Source organism: Artemia franciscana, unplaced genomic scaffold (assembly GCF_032884065.1).
Source record: "Artemia franciscana unplaced genomic scaffold, ASM3288406v1 PGA_scaffold_38, whole genome shotgun sequence".
In the NCBI taxonomy this organism is placed as follows: Eukaryota; Metazoa; Arthropoda; class Branchiopoda; order Anostraca; family Artemiidae; genus Artemia; species Artemia franciscana.
Genome location: NW_027062676.1, coordinates 876,337 through 895,031, shown reverse-complemented (window position 1 = coordinate 895,031; position 18,695 = coordinate 876,337). Strand labels below are relative to the sequence as shown.

Below are 18,695 nucleotides of genomic sequence, written 5' to 3'. Positions count from 1 at the left end.
TACAATGGCAAAAGCTGATGAAGATGCTTAAAGAGTCTATGCCAAAAAACTTGCTGTTGATAGAGAAAGTCAGAAAAAAAAGCATGCCGAGGAATCAAAAGAACAGCAAGGAAACAGGCTTGAGGCTAAAGAACGCAAAACCGCGCAGTTAGATGAAGATCCACCTGGACAGCGAGAGTCAAAACATATCAAAACTGAAAATGATAGCGATGATGATTGGGTTTGGGATTTTGACTTGGATAAGGTCATCAATGCCTACCAGATTTTAGTTAAAAAAACAAAGGTTCGGCGATATGTATTTCATAGTGAAGCTGAAAAATAAAGAAGAAAAAGAAAAAATGTAAAAAACTAAAAAATACTAAAAAGAAAAAACACTCAAAGAGAAATTACAGACCGGGACACAAATGACGACCGGGACAGAGGGAATATAAATAACGACCGGGACACTCAAAGAGAAATTACAGACTAATATTACAGACTTATATTGTTTATATATATAAATTAGTTGTATGTGTGTTTGTTTTTTGTATGTTTTTTTTTGTAAATAGAGGGTTTGCATATGACGCCATTATTAGTATATAAGGCTTTGTATATGACGTCATTATAAGATGACATTACAGACCGGGACACAAATGACGACCGGGACACAGGGAATATAAATGACGACCGGGATACTCAAAGAGAAATCACAGACCGGGACACCGGGACACAAATGACGACCGGGACGCCGGGACACAGGGGATATAAATGACGACCGGGACACAGGGACACAACTACAACGGGGACGCCGGGGGAGCACAGGGGGATATATAAATGACGACGGGGACACAGGAAATATTCGATTAGTAATCATCATCAACAAAGCTCAAGGGCAATCACTAGAAAAATGCGGCATAGATCTGAATACGGATTGTTTTTCCCATGGACAGTTATATGTTGCATGTTCAAGAGTCGGTAAACCTGACAATCTATTACAGATTGTCAATCTATTACAGAAGCTCCCCACCAACTAGGTGTTGGTGTGGCGCGAAGCTAACTTCAATTTCAACAATAATTTTTTTTTTCAATTTTGATGTCATTTTCGATCTCCCTGGAATTGAATTAGTAGAAAGCAAACCTTGAATCGAGAAAATATTACAGAAATTTAAATTTGATATCCCCACCCACTTTTCCCCTTCTTTTCCCTGAAAAAAAGAAGTATTTCTGCACGGTCAAAACCTTATTTTTACTGGACCTTATTTTATAGTATATTCTTGGATTCAGTAGTTTCAGATCTATACATTTGCTGAGCCATAATTATATTAATAGTTAAGGTTTTTATAACAGTTTAAATTTGTTACAAAATTAAAAAACTTGTATTTTTAAATATTTGTTTGCCTTTTCAACGTGTTTATCAATTTAATTCACATAAAAAAAGGAAATGCTAGGAAATTTTAAAAATGTAGCTCGGTAGATGGGACACAGCTTCATTTTAGTCATTGGGCGGTGGCAAAATTGTTGTCTTTGTCTCAAACCTTGAAACTGCGGGCCTGCAGAAAGAAGAAAAACTAAACATTCAAAAATTTGCACAGGTAGCATGAAGCTTAATTAAAAGCCGTGCATTTGACGAAACAAGCTTAAACAGTACATTGTAACGAACTTTAAGTACAGAGCGGCCCTAGTCAATCGAAACCATATTGTTAACAAATGGAATTTTGATAACAATAAATGAATTAAAAGTCTGCTTTTAATGCTGGTTCAGAATATTTAAATTAATTTGTTTTGAATTTACTTATCGCAAGCTATTAAGGTACTTGTTAGTTATTCCGACCACACTCAAGAAGTGAAGTTAAGTTAATTCCTATGAAATATACCAAAATATGATGAAAATATAATACTTTGAAACAAAATTATGGAAACTTCAACAAACAATTATGGAAAGCAGGCTGCCCAGAACGCATTATATTAAATACCTAGTTTAACCTAACCAACTAAATATTTAATCAAAATATACTTGTATAGTAGTTTATCTCACTGAGACTGAGCTAATTATCTCCGAATCCAAAGAGAGAAACCGGTTTTACTCAGATCAAGAACTTGAGTGTGGTCGGTATAACTAACTAGTGTCGCTATTAGTTTAAGGAACTTTGTAGAATTTTATTTTAAGGGGGGTGGGGAGAATACCCAAAAAACACGTGGTCTTGGTGAGCATTACAAAGTCAAATTGAAAATGTCTGAGAACCTTAGAGCAGGGATTTCAAACTCCTATCTACAGAAATACGAAACGCCGTAATATAAAACTCCATATTTTCCTTGAGAAGGATTATAATAGATCCATGTTTACTAGTAGTATTTTCTTTCTTTCTTGGGTAATCGTTTCGAACCTATGGTCTTAGAGACTTGTTCAAGTGGAAATTCCAAGTTCTGTTATTTTCTTGTGTAATAAGTGCTGCGGAAACAGCCCAATTTCTGCCGTTTTTCTGCGAAAACAACAATTTTAATCCTAATTGGTGTTATTTCCAGCGAAGATTCTGAGATTGCTAACCGTATTAGAACTTTTAAAAAACTATTCAAATAACCTCTCAGTCTCAGAGGCTACACTACCTCTCGTTGGTGCACTTGATCCGCAATGCAAAATCAACGGCTCAATGCACTGTTTATACCGTAATGTAAAAGCTTATAAAATATTAAATAATTTCGCACTAACTATCAGGATTTACAGGGAGTGCGCAAAGACCCAACAATTGCACTTTAGGTTAAAATTTCAGGACTTCGCATGGAAGATCGGGAGGGGGGAAGGTCATTGAGGGTGTGATATTTTTTCATGGTTAGATAAACCTGAATATGAAGTTGAAAAAAATTTTTTTCAAATGAAGGTAAAAGGTCACGTAAAAGCTAAAAATAATAAAAAATTAACTTACATGCCCCATTTTCTCATAAACCCTCTTTCTTAAGCTGAAAGCCCCGTTTTTTTTCCACTCTCCGATCTTTGCGCCGATGTTAGAATTTTTTCTTATCTCAGTCCTTCAAGAATGAATGCTCTGACACAAAAGCAAAGTAATAAAAAGTTGTTATTGTTTTTATCGCAGTGCTTTGAGAATGAAGGGATCATTTAAGGATCATTTAGTTGTGTTCGCTTTGAACAATAAGGCTTATTGTTCGAATATTTTGGCTTTCTTTGTCACATTCTAAAAAAAGTACTTGTCAAACTTCAGGGGCGTAGTTTGCTATGGGAAAGGGGGGCAACTGCCCCTCCCAAACCTCGGTTTTTCCTTCCTCCCTTCAGACCCCAGTTTCCATCCTTCCCCCCACCGAAATTTAGTTTCTTCAAAAATTTTCAAATCGTCAAAACTGAGATAAGCCTCCATAATTCAAGCATGTACAGAAATGGGTCAGTTTTCTTTAGTATATCTTTACCTTTATGGTACTATATGGCTCATTTTTCAGTTTTCACCGTCATTTTTACTTGATTCGAAGAAATTCTATCCGCTTCTATCCGCCCTGTGTATAACATCTATACCTCCGCGGGGATATCTATGAAGAATATAAGACTTTAAAACTCTGGTTTTAAGACCAAATATCTGAATATGTGCTAATTTTTTTTTTCATGTCTGGTAAAATTTCTCCCCCCATTCTGTAAGTTTTTAAAAATACTTTTTTTTGGGGCGTTTTCATTCAAAATGTTCATTTTTGCCCTGAAATTTTCGAAAATACATTTTACTCCCCCCCAATACATTTAATCTCCGTTGACCCATTCTCCTCTATGTACACAGAATTTAGCGCATTCGCAGTTTCCTTAACTGCTGATACTTAAAAAACTGCATGCTTACAACTGTGAAGATTGACTTTTATACATTAAGTTAAAATCTGGCCTAAAAAGTAGTCTAGAATTTGGTCCAAAGTAAAAAATTGTGTGCTACCAAATGGTGTTTAAGCATTGAGATCGCACGTGATGCTACATTATTAAAAAAAAAGAAAGAAAAAAAGTAACTTATATACTTAGAGATCATAGCAACCAATTAGCGGATAAATGAACATTTTCCCCAAATGAACTAGAAACTTTTTTTTAAATAATACATTTGTATTTGTTAAATTTACGGAATTTTGTACTTCTTTTATTCCCAAGACTATAACTTATTCTAGGAAAAACAAATTAAGCTAGGATTTTGAAGAGAGGCTTGTGGATGCAAAATTTAAATCCTTTGACGGCATTCGTTCAAGCATTGTGCTTTAGGCAAATCCACCATTAATTTCAAGGTTGGGTAATGAACATATAGGACCCCCCACCGTAAAGGTGTTGGCACCATATCTGGATGTATTTATTGTAATGGGACATTTTTTTTAATGTGACGTCTTTAGTATTAGGTTTGCTGCAGAAGAGTTTCAAATAACCTACAGAGGCGTATTTAAGGTAGGATTTATTCATTAAAAAACGTTATTTTGTATCCCATTCACTACTCTTAATTGCCATCTTTATTTAACCTAGTCTTTGTTTTGCTTCGCAGCGTTGACCCGTCGCCCTTCCCTGCTACTGAACCTAACTCGACGCCGTATCCCGGTGTTTTGAACGATTCCTACCTGCTTAGAAGAAGCACGACCTTAGCTGCTGTTTTCTCTGTGCAATTCCCTATTTACAAATATAATGGCCACTGCAAGCGGCGAACTGAAGCTGGCTAACGCACCCCCAACAGCTAATACCCTGACGATTCGGCTACTTATGGCCGGAAAGGTAACCTTCTAACCTTGCTCTTTCTTTTTTTCTTTGTTGCTCTTGTTTCTTTTTTTTTTGCTTTTCCCCTTGTATAATATTAATTTGACAAGGGTCCCATTGCTTCTCATTAGAACTTATTGATGAATTACTGCTAAAAATGGAGATGTATTTCCCTTTTCTAGGAATTGTCGCTCGTCAAAGGAAATTGATTTAAATCATTATTCTTGATATATTTCAACGGATAGGATTTCAACGGATAGGAATGGATCCTATCCTAGTAGATAATTGTTAACCAAATATATTGTACTGTCGTGTTATTTTAGTTTTTACAAGTCAGAAAGCGATTTTTTTATTTTTTAAACTTGTTAAATGCTAGGATATAAAATGTTGCCTAAATTTGTGTGCATCTATCTCTGAGGCTAAGCGACCACAGAGCCCCGCATTTTCCTTCTAGTGTTTTTCACTTTCATAATAACATACATTTTGCATATTATCTAAAAGTAGGTTTTTTCTCCGCAAGGCTGTAGGAATGTTGACGTGTTAGGCAGATTAGGTACTTCCCATTCCCGAAAGGCAAATATTCAAACAGAAACTTGAGCAGAGGGTTGTCGTGCGAAAAGGAAATATTGAATTTTGTGGTTACATATAGTGCCAAGCAAGGCAGTATCCAGGTGGCAGGGGGCTAGGGGGTTTGAACCCCCCCCCGAAATGTTTGTCGAGACATCCTTCTCTGACTTGTAAAAACGTAAGCAAAATGAATATAAACAAAATATATCATGCGTTTTAAAGTTTTTTGTACCCCTCCCCCCAAAAAAAAATTCTGGATACGGCCCTGGTGCTAATTAATTTATAATGAGCGGTATCAAAAAGGGTTGCCCGAAGCACAATGAACAACTTAATCACCTGAGGTGAAGATTTTACCTACTAGGTTATTGGTACCTTTAAATGAAAACCCATAATATATCTTCTTTTTTGGTTTCCTTCGAATTTGGTTTTACGCAGTGAATAGCCTTAGATGGCCTTAAAAATGTCCTCTCGTTTAATTATGTTGCTTTGATAGTTTTTCCTTATTTATTTATTTTATTTTCTTTTTTGTAAAATGAACTCCCGATGTAGGAAGTCAAATTTGTATTAAACCTATAATGTTACTGGTGCTATTCTAGGAAACATTTGAACTACTACTACTTGCAAGGTTTCTCCTTTAACTATCGGAAATTGAAGTCCTAGGATTTTTCGTAAATCTTCCATTAGAAGCTTTACAATGCCTCGATGAAGGGTAATCCCCATAAGGTGGAGAAATCCAGGATGAAAACATGAGCGTTTAATTCTCTTGTAAATACCGTGCAAAACTATTCGCTCTTGTCATAGTATTAAGTTTTAATATTAGTAGCTTTCAAAAGACGCAAAACTGTTCAAAGGGACTCAATACGAAGTTATTTTAACTCTCCTCTTCTTTTCATTGCGATCTAAAACTAATTTTTTCTTAAAAATAAATAAAATTGATTTCCTACCCCATCCTCTTGTAGTTCATGTGGAAACCGACCCATATGCTATAATATATTTTCTTAAGGCGAAGGACTTAGGTTTAAGGGTGGCACGTATAAAGGGTAGGGGGATTGGATATTTGCCCACCAAACATAAATTTACGATTTTAAATGCTTTTGTGTAATTTTCATATAAGTCTACTTTTTTTACTGCCTAGATCCCCTCCAAATGACACATACGAAATAAATTCCTACGTTAGTGCAATATTAAGAACACCAACTGCAAAAAATAAAAATCAATGATTTTTTATACTCATCACAGAAATTATTTTAACCAGACTTTTAAAAATTTCAAAGGATGTTTTACTTTGATATTCCTCGGCAAAACCCCTGTAAAACCTAAGGTAATTAAATTGAAAGTAATGAACTACGTCATGCACATAGTTATACAAATTTAACTATTTAACATATCACCATTTAATTCACATTTTTTGCCGCTTTCTTTTATTTCCCCCTCCATACCTTTTATTTCCATAACCCTGAAAATGAATTTCGGCGTTTAGCGTTTTATGGCACTTGCTATTTACCAAGTGACATATAGCGATCGCAAATTCTGTCGATCCCGGTTTTGCTAGTTTAGGCACTTCCAGATAAGCTAGGACGATGAAATTTAACAGGCGTAGCAGGTTAAATTAGAAATAGTCGTTTCCCAGATTGGACCATCTGGGGGGGGGGGGGACGGCTGATTCGGAAAAATTAGAAAAAATGAGGTATTTTTAACTTACGAACGGGTGATCGGATCTTAATGAATTTTGACATTCAGAAGGATATTGTGTCTCAGAGCTCTTATTTTAAATCCCAACCGGATCTGGTGATATTGGGAGGAGTTCGAGGGGGATATCTAAAATCTTGGAAAACACTTAGAGTGGAGGGATCGGGATGAAACTTGGTGGTAAAAATAAGCACAAGTCCTAGATAGGTGATTGAAATAACTGGAACAAAACCGCTCTCTTTGGGGAAGTTGGGGGGAGGGTTGATTCTGAAAAATTAGGTATTTTTAACTTACGAAGGAGTGATCGGATCTTAATTAAATTTCTTATTTAGAAGGACCTCATAATTCAGATCTCTTACTTTGAATCCCGACCGGATCCAGTGTCATTTGGGGGAGTGGGGAGGGGGAACCGGAAATCTTGGAAAACGCTTAGAGTGGAGAGATCAGGATGAAACTTGGTGGGAAGAATAAGCACAAGTCCAAGGTACGTGGCTGACATAACTGTACTTGATACGCTCTCTTTGGGGGAGTTGGGGGGGGGGGGGTTTGGTAATTCGAAAAAATTAAAAAAAATGAAGTATTTGTAACTTACGAACAGGTGATCAGATCTTGGTGAATTTTGATATTTTGAAGGATCTTAGGCTTCAGAGCTCTTATTTTAAATCCTGACCAGATCCAGTGACATTGGGGGGAGTTGGAGGGGAAACCGGAAATCTTGGAAAGCGCTTAGAGTGGAGAGATCGGGATGAAACTTGGTGGGTAGAATGAGCAAATGTCGTAGATACGTGATTGATGTAACCATACTGGATCCGCTCTCTTTGGGGGAGTTAGGGAGGGTCCAGTGCTTTGGCGAGTTCGGTGCTTCTGGAAGTGCTAGGACGATGAAAATGGGTAGGCGTGTCAGGGACCTGCACAAATTGACTTGATAAAGTCGTTTCCCGATTTGACCATCTGGGGGGCTGAGGGGAGAGGACAAATTAGAAAAAATGAGGTTTTTTAACTTACGAGTGGGGGATCGGATCTTAATGAATTTTGATATTTAGAAGGACCTCGTGTCTCAGAGCTCTTTTTTTAGTTCCGACCGGCATTAAGTCTCTGGTTTTCTTTATAAATCAATGCATTGATTCTTAGAATTTTGCTAGAGCTCATGCCATATGAGCTCTTGGCTCTTCCGACCTCGTCACAAGTGCCGTATGAACTCTTAGCCCTTGTTCAAGAATATAGACTGCAGAAAGTATGTATCAGTTATCTTTTGTCATCACGGAGATTGCTTAAACCAAATCTTTCAAACGTCTTTCGAACGTCTTACTTGCTTTAATTGGTATTAAACTGTTGGAATTTAAGAAATTATTTTGAGAACATAACTTACGGCAGCAGGTATGTAAGTAGCGGGAACCCATTGTCAAATAGAATGGTTAATAAAAAGCATTTTCATTTAATTCGCCTTTTTTGTTTGAATCTTTTGTCGAGTTTATTCCCCCTCCCAATGAAAATCCTTGAAAAAAGAGGGTAGAGATGAAAAGTTCTTTTTTGGAACTTAGAACCTTGGGCACGATGTTTTCCTTTCTTTATAGAAGTTTTCTGCCTCTAATTAATCGTGTCTTGAAATCACGCATAAAAGAGAATTGGTCTTTAACTAAATCACTATTAACAAAGCCAGCAGTCCTAAGAGTAAACATAAGAGCTCTGATCACCGTTGGTTGGATTTGTGATTTTGTTGTAACTGCATTAATAAAGAATTACCTTACCTCCCTGGGGGTTCAAAAAATGTCATTTCAATAATGACGAAAACCACACTGCCTTTCCATCATTAAACAAGAGAGAATATAATGGGGAATTTGTGAAGATAGTTTATAACTAAGTTAATCTATCTGAATATTTTGGTTGCATATTCAACAACCTTCATCAGCGAAACACAATATAAAATAAATAAAAAGACAACCTGAACTCTTTAAAAAGAAATTGTTTTATGATTTTGGTTAAAATTTCTATTAACGTAATGTTTTGACTAAGTTTGTTTTCGTTTTATGTTTTATTTCACTGGCCAAATTATTTGAATAGATTGCACAATTTTGTTGTTCACTGTCTTCACAGTATCCTCATTATCTTCTCTCTGTTCTTCAAATGTCAGTTCAAGTATTGCAAAACAAATCTAAGTTAAAGAACTGTTTTTTCCTAATTAAATGTAAATAATTTTATCGAAATTTAAAAATAATAGAAATTAATTCGCGTTAGAAGTCGTACATAATAAAACATATGCTAATGAAGATAGGACTGTTTTACTTTCGTTTCAGTTATTATTAAGTTTATAATTATGAGTGTTTACATTGTTTATATGATTATATAACTCTTTCGCTGACGACATCTATTAATTATATAGCTGAAATATTCACTTACCGTCGCTGTCACGCATTGACAGATCTAGACCAAAATCTTGGGAAGTTGGAGGTGGGAATGTGACAAGGGCGCCAATAATTGACCAAATTGACAAGTTGATTTAAGAAAAAGTGAAAAAAAAATACGGAATGAGGGCACCGGATTTTTTTTGCGGTGGAGGGTCCCCCAGCCCCCCTGGATCCGCCAGTGCTGTCATGCTCAAAAGCCACATATGACATTTTCATACTTCTCAGATAAATACCAAAAACTGTTAGCTATACTATTACCGAAAGGAGGACCAGCAGGGTCATGTAGATCATGTGAGTTAATGTTTGATTCAATTTACATTGCCCTGTTGACCCTCCCTTCGAAAACAGCCTAGCCAACAGTTTTTGGCAATTATCCCAGAAGTGTGGAGATCAGGATCGTATCGAGGATTTTTTTCGGAGGGGGGATACAGAAGGATTTCTTTCAGGGGAGAGGGGTTACAAAAAATCCTTCAAAAACACATAAGAAGGTTGGTTATATTCATTTTTCGTACGTTTTTACGATCCAGATAAACATTTTGGGGGGAGGGGTTCAACACCCAACCCCCCTGCCTGGATACGGTCTTGGTGGGGATACTATTATGTTCTCGCTAGTTTCCTATTTTGGGGGCCTACCCCCGACTTGATTGCTTGCAAAAAAAATAGACAAGTGTGACAATTAGTTGAATGTGAGCTGGAGGGAGTCTGATCTTTCCCAGAATGATTCCTGACTCGAAAGAGATATAATAGGTCTATTTAGATAGAAGAGGGGGGATGGGGGTGGATTCTTGAAATAGTCAGATAGGTTTGACTCGACATAATTGTCATTAGAATTTATTCTAATTGGGTATAAGATATCAAAGCTTTTACTAAATGAAAAAAAAAAAACCTTCAAAGACGAATTTTCAAAGACAAGTGCAGAATCTATATTAACAGCAGAAACTAGCAGAAATAGGCAAATCATTGCGATTAGAAATTAGGCTAATAGTAGTGGATGAACGGAACCTAAATTAAACGCAATTCAAAAAATGTAGAAACTTTAACCTTAAATTTGCACTTTTGAAATTATTACCATAAGAGTTTTTCACAATTTCAGGAAACGGAAATAAATCCCCTCTATCCCTCCAAAGAAGGGTGTATTAATGTTGATTAAATCAGCAAATTCAGCATATATCAAAACTCACTAGCAGAGGTTTCGACCCCTTGCCTTCAAAAACGGGGAATTTCATATTTTTCCCGGGATGGATGGTCACGAATCTGTTTTATTTATGTGTTTAGTTTTTTATTTCTTTATCTTTTCTAGTGGTCATCGTATCAAACTAGTTGTCTTAGAATATTGTGATATTTGTTTTTATCACGCAAATTTTCCATATGGACAGAAAGGATGTGTTTAGTACATACTTTTCTGGTAATATGGGTAATATGAAATTTATTGAATTTTATTTCTTTTGAAATATCAGCCAATTCCGGAACATCATTTACGCTTGCGTCACGACCCTTAGAATTTTCTACTTAGCACTCCTATGTAGTACTGTACATTGAAGCTCCTAGGGCGATTATTGAATAATGAAATTAATGTTGTTTTGAACCTCTCTATCCATCTGCTTATAGAGATAAATAATTATGGATATCTAAAAGCAACGTTTCCGGAGCTAGAAACCTTTGAATTAAGTTTTGCTCCTTTAAACATTGAAAAGCGCTTATATTAGTATTACCGCTAGGCCTGTGATTAAAAGTTCGTTAAATTACCTTCAACTTTAAAAACATGAATTTTTTTATTTTTTAATTGTGCAGCTTGTGGGTAGCTTGTGCAGCTTTTGAAGGGCAGACATTAATTAAAATCATAAATTAATGTCTCTGCCTATAATGTCAGTCCTTACTGATTAGTAGATTAACGTAGTTAAGGAATCTGCGCAGAGGAAGGGGCTCCGCGCTTGGCCCCCAATATATCTCACAAAAGTTGCAATAATTTGTTATACTCTCCACATACCGGGCCTTTTTTGTGATGTGTTGTTTGGTGCCAGCGATAACACTGATATGCAGTAGTCTTGACAGTCACAATATCTTTTCTATAGGATTGAATGTAAAGAAGTCTGAAGATTGTATTCTTAGAAATACTTAAACAGTTGTTGAAAAATTCGGCTTTTGGCCAAAAATACGATCTATGTCCGTTTTGTTTTCCAACTTTATTTCTAATTTGTATATGCGTAAAGCTGTTTTACGAAGTCTTGTCTCTGTTCCGTGTCTCTCTACGTGAAGAATCTGTCAGATCTATGTTCTAAGTCATTTACTTTTTTTCTTTGTTAATACTAAAGGGGAAATAATAAGATGCTATTAATTTTTCTTCGGTTTTGAGTTTCTTTTTTCTCCCAAAAGTTAGAGCTTTATTACTGCACTACCCAAAGAGCCTGCCGAAAGATACGTATAAAAACGAAAAAAAACAACATATTGTTCACTCTTTTATGAGGGGCACTGAAAGAACAGTTTTCGCCAATCCCCAAGCACAAAGTTATAAGCCCCCCCCCCCCTAAAAACAACTTTTCCTGAAGGTTTCAATGCGGTCCTCTAGCCGAGAAACATGGCTGGTTGCTCTTGCTATGATCGGAAACCATCCGAACTTCCTAAGTCAAGCCCGAAAATTATTGGCTTCTGGTACCCGTCGCATAACCTCAAGTCATTGGTTAAGAGTTATGGACAGTTACTGATTATATAAAGTTCAGTAATCGATGTGCAACGAAACCAGTGCCTTCCCTTTGCGGCTTTCTTTTTCTTTTTGTCAAACAGTTCGTGGTAACGAACTGTAGTAAGGAGCGACCCGGCTCAATAGTAACCGAAACTCTAAAAAAGGGAATTTTGATACCAATAGTTACATCAAAAGAATCGCATTTTAATGCTGATTTTAAATATATAACTTTCATCAAGTTTAGTTATACCCATCAAAATTTACGAGCCAGAGAAAATTTGCCTTATTTTATAAAATAGGGGAAACACTCCTTAAAAGTCATAGAATCTTAACGAAAATCATGCCATCAGATTCAGCGTATCAGAGAACCCTACAGTAGAAGTTTCAAGCTCCTATCTACAGAAATGTGAAATTTTGTATTTTTGCCACAAGGCAGATCACGGATGCGTGTTTATTTATTTTTTTTCCCCAGGGGTGATCGTATAGACCCAGTGGTCCTAGAATGTCGCGAGAGGGCTCATTCTAACCGAAATTAAAAGTTCTAGTGCCCTTTTTAAGTGACCAAAAATTGTAGGACACCTAGGCCCCCTCCCACGCTCATTTTTTCCCAAAGTTACCGGATCAAAATTCTCAGAAAGCCATTTTATTCAGCATAGTAAAAAAACCTAATAACTATGTCTTTGGGAACGACTTACTCCCCCACAGTCCCCGTGGGTATTTCAACTATTTATTCTACGGCACCTGTGATTCAGGGGTCATTCTTAAGGAATTGGGACAAAATTTAAGCTTTAGTGTAAAGAGCGAGGTATTGATGAGGGGGCGAACCCCCTCATATACGTAGTAAAAAAATACGAATATAGAAGTTCGTTACGTAAGTTAATTCGTAAGTTGCGTATATTTTTACTAATAAAAACGTTCGTGAAAAATTAAAAGTTCTTACTTTTAAGTAAAGGCCTTTTTAAGTAACCAGAAAATTTGCCTGTAACTAGGCCTACTCCCTCGCTCCTTTTTTTCTCAAAATCGTCTGATCAAAACTATGAGAAAGCCATTTAGCCAAAAAAAAAAATTAATATGCAAATCTCGTTTTAATTATTCATGTGCGGAGAGCCAAAATCAAAATATGCATTAATTCAAAAATGTTCAGAAATTAAATAAAAAAAACAAGTTTTTTTTAGATGAAAGTAAGGAGCGACATTAAAACTTAAAACGAACAGAAATACTCCGTATATGAAAGGGGCTGTTACCTCCTCAACGCCCCGCTCTTTACGCTAAAGGTTTTTACTGTTTTAAAATGTAGAGTTGATAGAAAGAGTCGAACTTTAGTGTAAAGAGGGGGGCGTTGAGGAGGGAACAGTCCCTTTCATATACGGAGTAATTTCTGTTCGTTTTAAGTTTTAATGTCGCTCCTTACTTAGATAAAATAGAGTTAGTTGAAGGCCTGAAGATTTTTTCAACACAAAATACAAAATATCAATACTTTGCATAGTTTTAGTTATTCAGTGAAGGTGATTTGCTATAAAACGTGAGTTATCCTGGCAAACTATCACTGTTAAAAATATTCATGATCATATATAAATTAGCTTTATGGTCTCACAATACTTTTCATTGATTTTGTATAGACAATTTAGTCTAACGATAATTGTTGGAAAAGCGTCGGGAAATACAGAGCGTATTTAAGATTATTTTTTATTTCTTCTCCGAGTTTACAAAATCGACCTTCGAAATGACAGCTGTATGAAGAAACTGAGGAATATTTAAATTTGCTCGCTACTCTACCTGGTGTAAGCCAATGTATTTTTTAATGCTTGGAGCAGTTGAAAACTCTTTGTGCGTGAGTTTAATAGAAAGGTTTCTGAAATCTTATTTTGGAGTTTTTCTTCTGTCTTTTTAAATGGCACTGCTAACGCAAAATGATATAAAAATCTAAGTTGGGATCTTCAATTCTGAAATCCAAGCATTAACTTTGCTGCTCTGACCCTGCAAGTTGAGGAGTCAGAGAACTGAACTTCTTCGTATCAAGGTTTCTGGACGTGCTAGATCCAATAATAGAGTTTATGATTCTCCAGTTCATTTCATTTTTAGGGTAACTTTAATACACTGGCACACCATCATCTACACTTTCTTGTAATTAAAGTTTATAGGACTCGAAATTTTATTTAATTTAAGTCTATTGTGTTGCGGGAGCAACACTTTGGTTTTACTCAATTTTGTTTCTCTTGTATCGCCGGTTTCATTATATGCTGAAAAAAAAAAAGTATGAATCTTACATCCATGGTTTTTACAGACAGTTTGACCCTTAGGCGGGGTTGATTAATAAATAATAAATGAATAAATTTATTTTAAGCCAAACAAGACTGTTGTAAGCCAATATACGCAAAACACATCACAAGGTCACAATACATGAACAATGCACACGATACATTAGAAGACAAGTAAATATATTGTTACAAGCCAAATAGGGCCATGCGACGTAATTCTCAATAGCACACAACCAATATAATAACATAAATATTCCTCATCTCTCCTCTCCCAACGTAAAACAACAATAGAGAAAAAAGTTTAAACTTCTTTGCCCCTTCATTGATATATTTACATGCCAGAGCCTTTATCCTTTTTAAAGTCGTCTTCAGGATCTTCGCGAACTAAAAGTTATCATCCACGAAAAAATCTTCTTAATATAAATGTAAATATATATATATATATATATATATATATATATATATATATATATATATATATATATATATATATATATATATATATATATATATATATATACATCTATATGTATATCTTCTTAAACGACAAAGTTAGTGGGACCCTTCTAGAACTTGCACATAGGTTTGAAACACGTTCATATATATATGTGTATATATATATATATATATATATATATATATATATATATATATATATATATATATATATATATATATATATATATATATATATATATATATATATATACAATTCCGATTCTTTTTGTGAATGGACTGCAACGTATTTCTAACCTCATAAAAAAAGACCAATAAACTAATATTAGTTTTTACCGATAGTTTTCCCTTGGCTAGCTCTTTAATCAAGCCTAACCTGTTCTATTTCTAATAACAGAGTATTCAAGTACTCAAATCACACTAATTAATTTTCTATTGCAGGAAGTTGGAAGCATCATTGGGAAAAAGGGAGAGATCATTAAGAAGTTCAGAGATGAGGTAAACGAACTAATTATTTATTTGTTTTCATACGAGCTATTGTTGATTAATATTTATGGTTCGATTATATCGTCTAGGCACTTTGTTTGAGCGGAATGAGACTAAATTTCACGAGATCTATCAACACAAAAATGAATGGTTGTTTATTTGATATTTTGGGTACTATTCTCCGCTACTACGGAAAAATGTTGTACGTGCAACCTGCCATTCTAGATTATGAGAAATGATATTAACTTGTCACAAATTCTTTTTACAGGCTATTGGCAGCCTAACAAACATTGTTAGGCCATTTCTCCCTGAAAAAGACTTGGGAATATCTTTCAGTACATTTCTTCAATATGGATTAATGTATTAGTACATGTTTTCAGCTGATTTAGAGGATGTGGTAGCTTAAAGAATCGCCATATCTCATCCATTATAAGATTTTTCTTTTCAAACAACAAAATACTGGTAGAGCAGAAGGGACATTTTTTCTACAAGAAATTGGAATGCGAACTCAAAGGAATATTTCCACCCTATATCCAAGGGCTGTGCTCAGCAAAACGAATGAACAAAAAATATAAAAGAAACTCACATTAAAAAATGATCGTTAAAATTAAAATCTTTTAAAAAAGTCCTAACATCATCATCATTACTTCAGGGAAGTTCAGCCAGGACTGATATATCAAGTGAGATGAAAAAAGGTAATTAATTCAAGTGAAATAAAAATAGTTAAAAACAAGCATTCAATGCTAATATAGCCTTTTCGGCAGCTAGCCTAGAAGGTCTATCCGTAACAGGTTGAGTGGTAATGTCTACTGATTTTGTAATATAATTTTAACCCTAGCCATAAAATTCTTTTTGAACAAACTTCCCTTATTAGCAATGACTTAGGCTTAAAACAGGTTGTTCGAGAGGCAATTGAAATTAGACTCTAACTAAATAATAATATTGTGTCATCAAAGCTGCACAGTTTCATTAAAGCTTGCAGTAGTAATAATGCAGTAATTTAATGTAAATCCAAATACAAAAAATTATTCGTAGAGCACCTAAACCTAAGTTTGCATGAATGTTCTGATTGAAAAATGTCAACAAAAGTAGAAAAATAGCAACAGTTGATCAGTTGAATAAGATCAGTTGAATAAATGCAATGAAATACAGTTTTTGAGTTGTTTTTACGATTAAGAATCATGGAGTGAAGCCATCTATCGAATTTAGCACAAGCAACCAAACGCAAAAAAACATTACTTTTTAACCTGGAGCAAAATAACGTTAAAATATTTTATTTATTATAATAGATATGAAGAAAAATCAGAATGAAAGATCTTGTACTTTAACGGCTCGCTAATGCTTTATTGTAACCTTAGTGAGTTTCTTTTTTTTCATTTAAGTTGCTAAAATCAGTGGTCTTATATTATGGATTAAAACTTTGCCACTGGTAAAGAGCACTTTGCCTTTAGGCAATTCTCGAAAGCGTGTCCGATTATATTTTAACTAGCCAATGAATGTCAACGAGAAGCATACACACACAACAAAAAAAACTTAGGGTATATTCTTTTGTGAGGACTGGAAAATAATTCTCCCTAAAAATATCAAATTTTGTTACTTATATCTTATACCCACCACACTCAAGTTCTTAGTCTGACAGAACCGGTTTCTTTCTGTAGCTTCTTTCAGCTTAGCGTGAGAGAGTGTATATACACTACCTTGTAGGTATATTTAATTAAACATTTTTTTTTTTGGTTAGGTTGGGTTAGGAATCATTTCATATAATGCTCGTCTAGGGGGAGGGGGGGGGGCGGATTTCCCTAATTCTCTATTGTATTTTCCATAATCTTGTTACTAAAGTATCTTATTTTCATCATAGTTCAGTATATTTCATTAGGATTAACCTACCGTCACTTCTTGAGTGTGGTGGGTATAAGAGATAAGTACCCGAGTTTTTTTTCTTATGTGTGCTTCAGGCATTGCTTTTCAAGTCGTACTTCACTTATCTTCAGTATCCACCTCTACCCCTCCTTCTTCAAAGGGTACAGACATTTCTAGATCTTGGAATAAATCTCATGTCTTAAAAAACTGCCTAATGAAATGAAAATAATTATCATTTATTCCAAATAAACCCCTTTGGTGTACAGTTTAAACGAATTAATTGTATTTCAATATTTTAAACCAATTAGTTGAACTAATCGAATGACACTCAGAGATTTTCAGGAATTGACATTTGAGCTAATTCCAGAACATTTCTTACACTTACCTCTTATAATTTCTTTAAAAATAATTTCTTTAAAGAAGCAAGTTTTTCTGAAAAGTCATTGTTTAATTAGGGGATAAATACTCACGTAGAGGGATCGAAAGGTTTTTTCCCCTATGTGCTATTTTTGTGAACTATGCCTGTTGTTTGACCCTTTGACAATTCCCTTCTCCCCTCTGTATGTGCATGTATGGGCTTATCTTTTAGCCCAAAGGATCAAAATTATACCTTTCTTGGGGGAACTGCAGTGGGGGATTTGGTGAAAGTTCGTATAGTGAATTTAATAAATCAAAGATAATTTAAGCTTTGATTTTTGCGACAGTGTTACTGGTGCTATTCACTAAGCTGGTGAAACGTATGTCGCATAAAAAATGCTACGTAAATAAAGTAGAATATGTCATAAATAGCAAAACTTTCGGTGCTTATGTATTATAGCGACCCAACTCAAGAAGTTTAATCTGATAGGTCTGCGTAAAACCGGTTTGTCTCTCTGTATTCGGAGACAATTTGCTTAGGCACAGTGAGAGTAACTACTACATAAATATATTTTAATTAAACATCTAATATACAGAGTGGATATTTGGGTTTGGTTAGGATAATTTAGATATTTAACATAACGCGTTCTGGGCGGCCTGCTTTCCCTAATTCTTTGCTGTAGTTTCCATAATTTTATTACTAAAGTATTATATTTTCGTCAAATTTAGGTATATTTCATTAGGATTAACCTAACTTCACTTCTTGAGTGGGGTCGCTATAATACATAAGTACCGAATTTTCTATCCGTGCCTTCTCAAAGAGAACGAAGATAACATACCTTTCGCGATTCTTATATATGCGACAAAGTCGCATATTGTTCGTGGGAAAGTTTCTGATAGGTAGAACGTAAAACCTATATTTAATGCCCTATTTTTACAAAAGTGCCGTTGACCTTTGATTGCATCATTGCCTAAGTTTTACAAAGATCGTTTTGTTCTGTTTATCTGTATATTAAAAAGAAATGTTTTCCTAATGGATTTCAACTCTATCTGGATCTATTTTCGCCCAAATTTTTCTGCTGATAATACAGTGTTTCAAGCTATGATTTGAATCTCTGAAGTTAAGCAATAATCCCAACACTTTCCAAACACATTCACTTCCGATTTGTTTACATTTGCATAAGTCACGTGAATTCAAATCATATATAAATATTCCAAAATGCTTAATTTTCTTCTGCTAAAAAATA

General features: G+C 34.9%; 1 protein-coding gene across 6 annotated transcripts in view; it reads left to right on the top strand.

Annotated features, from left to right (window-relative positions):
• The window catches only part of LOC136041817 (poly(rC)-binding protein 3-like), a 186,804-nt gene that overhangs the window by 39,535 nt on the left and 128,574 nt on the right, over window positions 1-18,695 (top strand). For all 6 annotated transcript variants that reach the window (XM_065726589.1, XM_065726588.1, XM_065726587.1 and 3 more), the window contains exons 2-3: window positions 4,485-4,708; window positions 15,187-15,243. In XM_065726589.1, coding sequence (XP_065582661.1) covers window positions 4,622-4,708; window positions 15,187-15,243 — 144 coding nt within the window. In that variant the 5' untranslated portion in view covers window positions 4,485-4,621. The remainder of the gene's footprint in view (window positions 1-4,484; window positions 4,709-15,186; window positions 15,244-18,695) is intronic.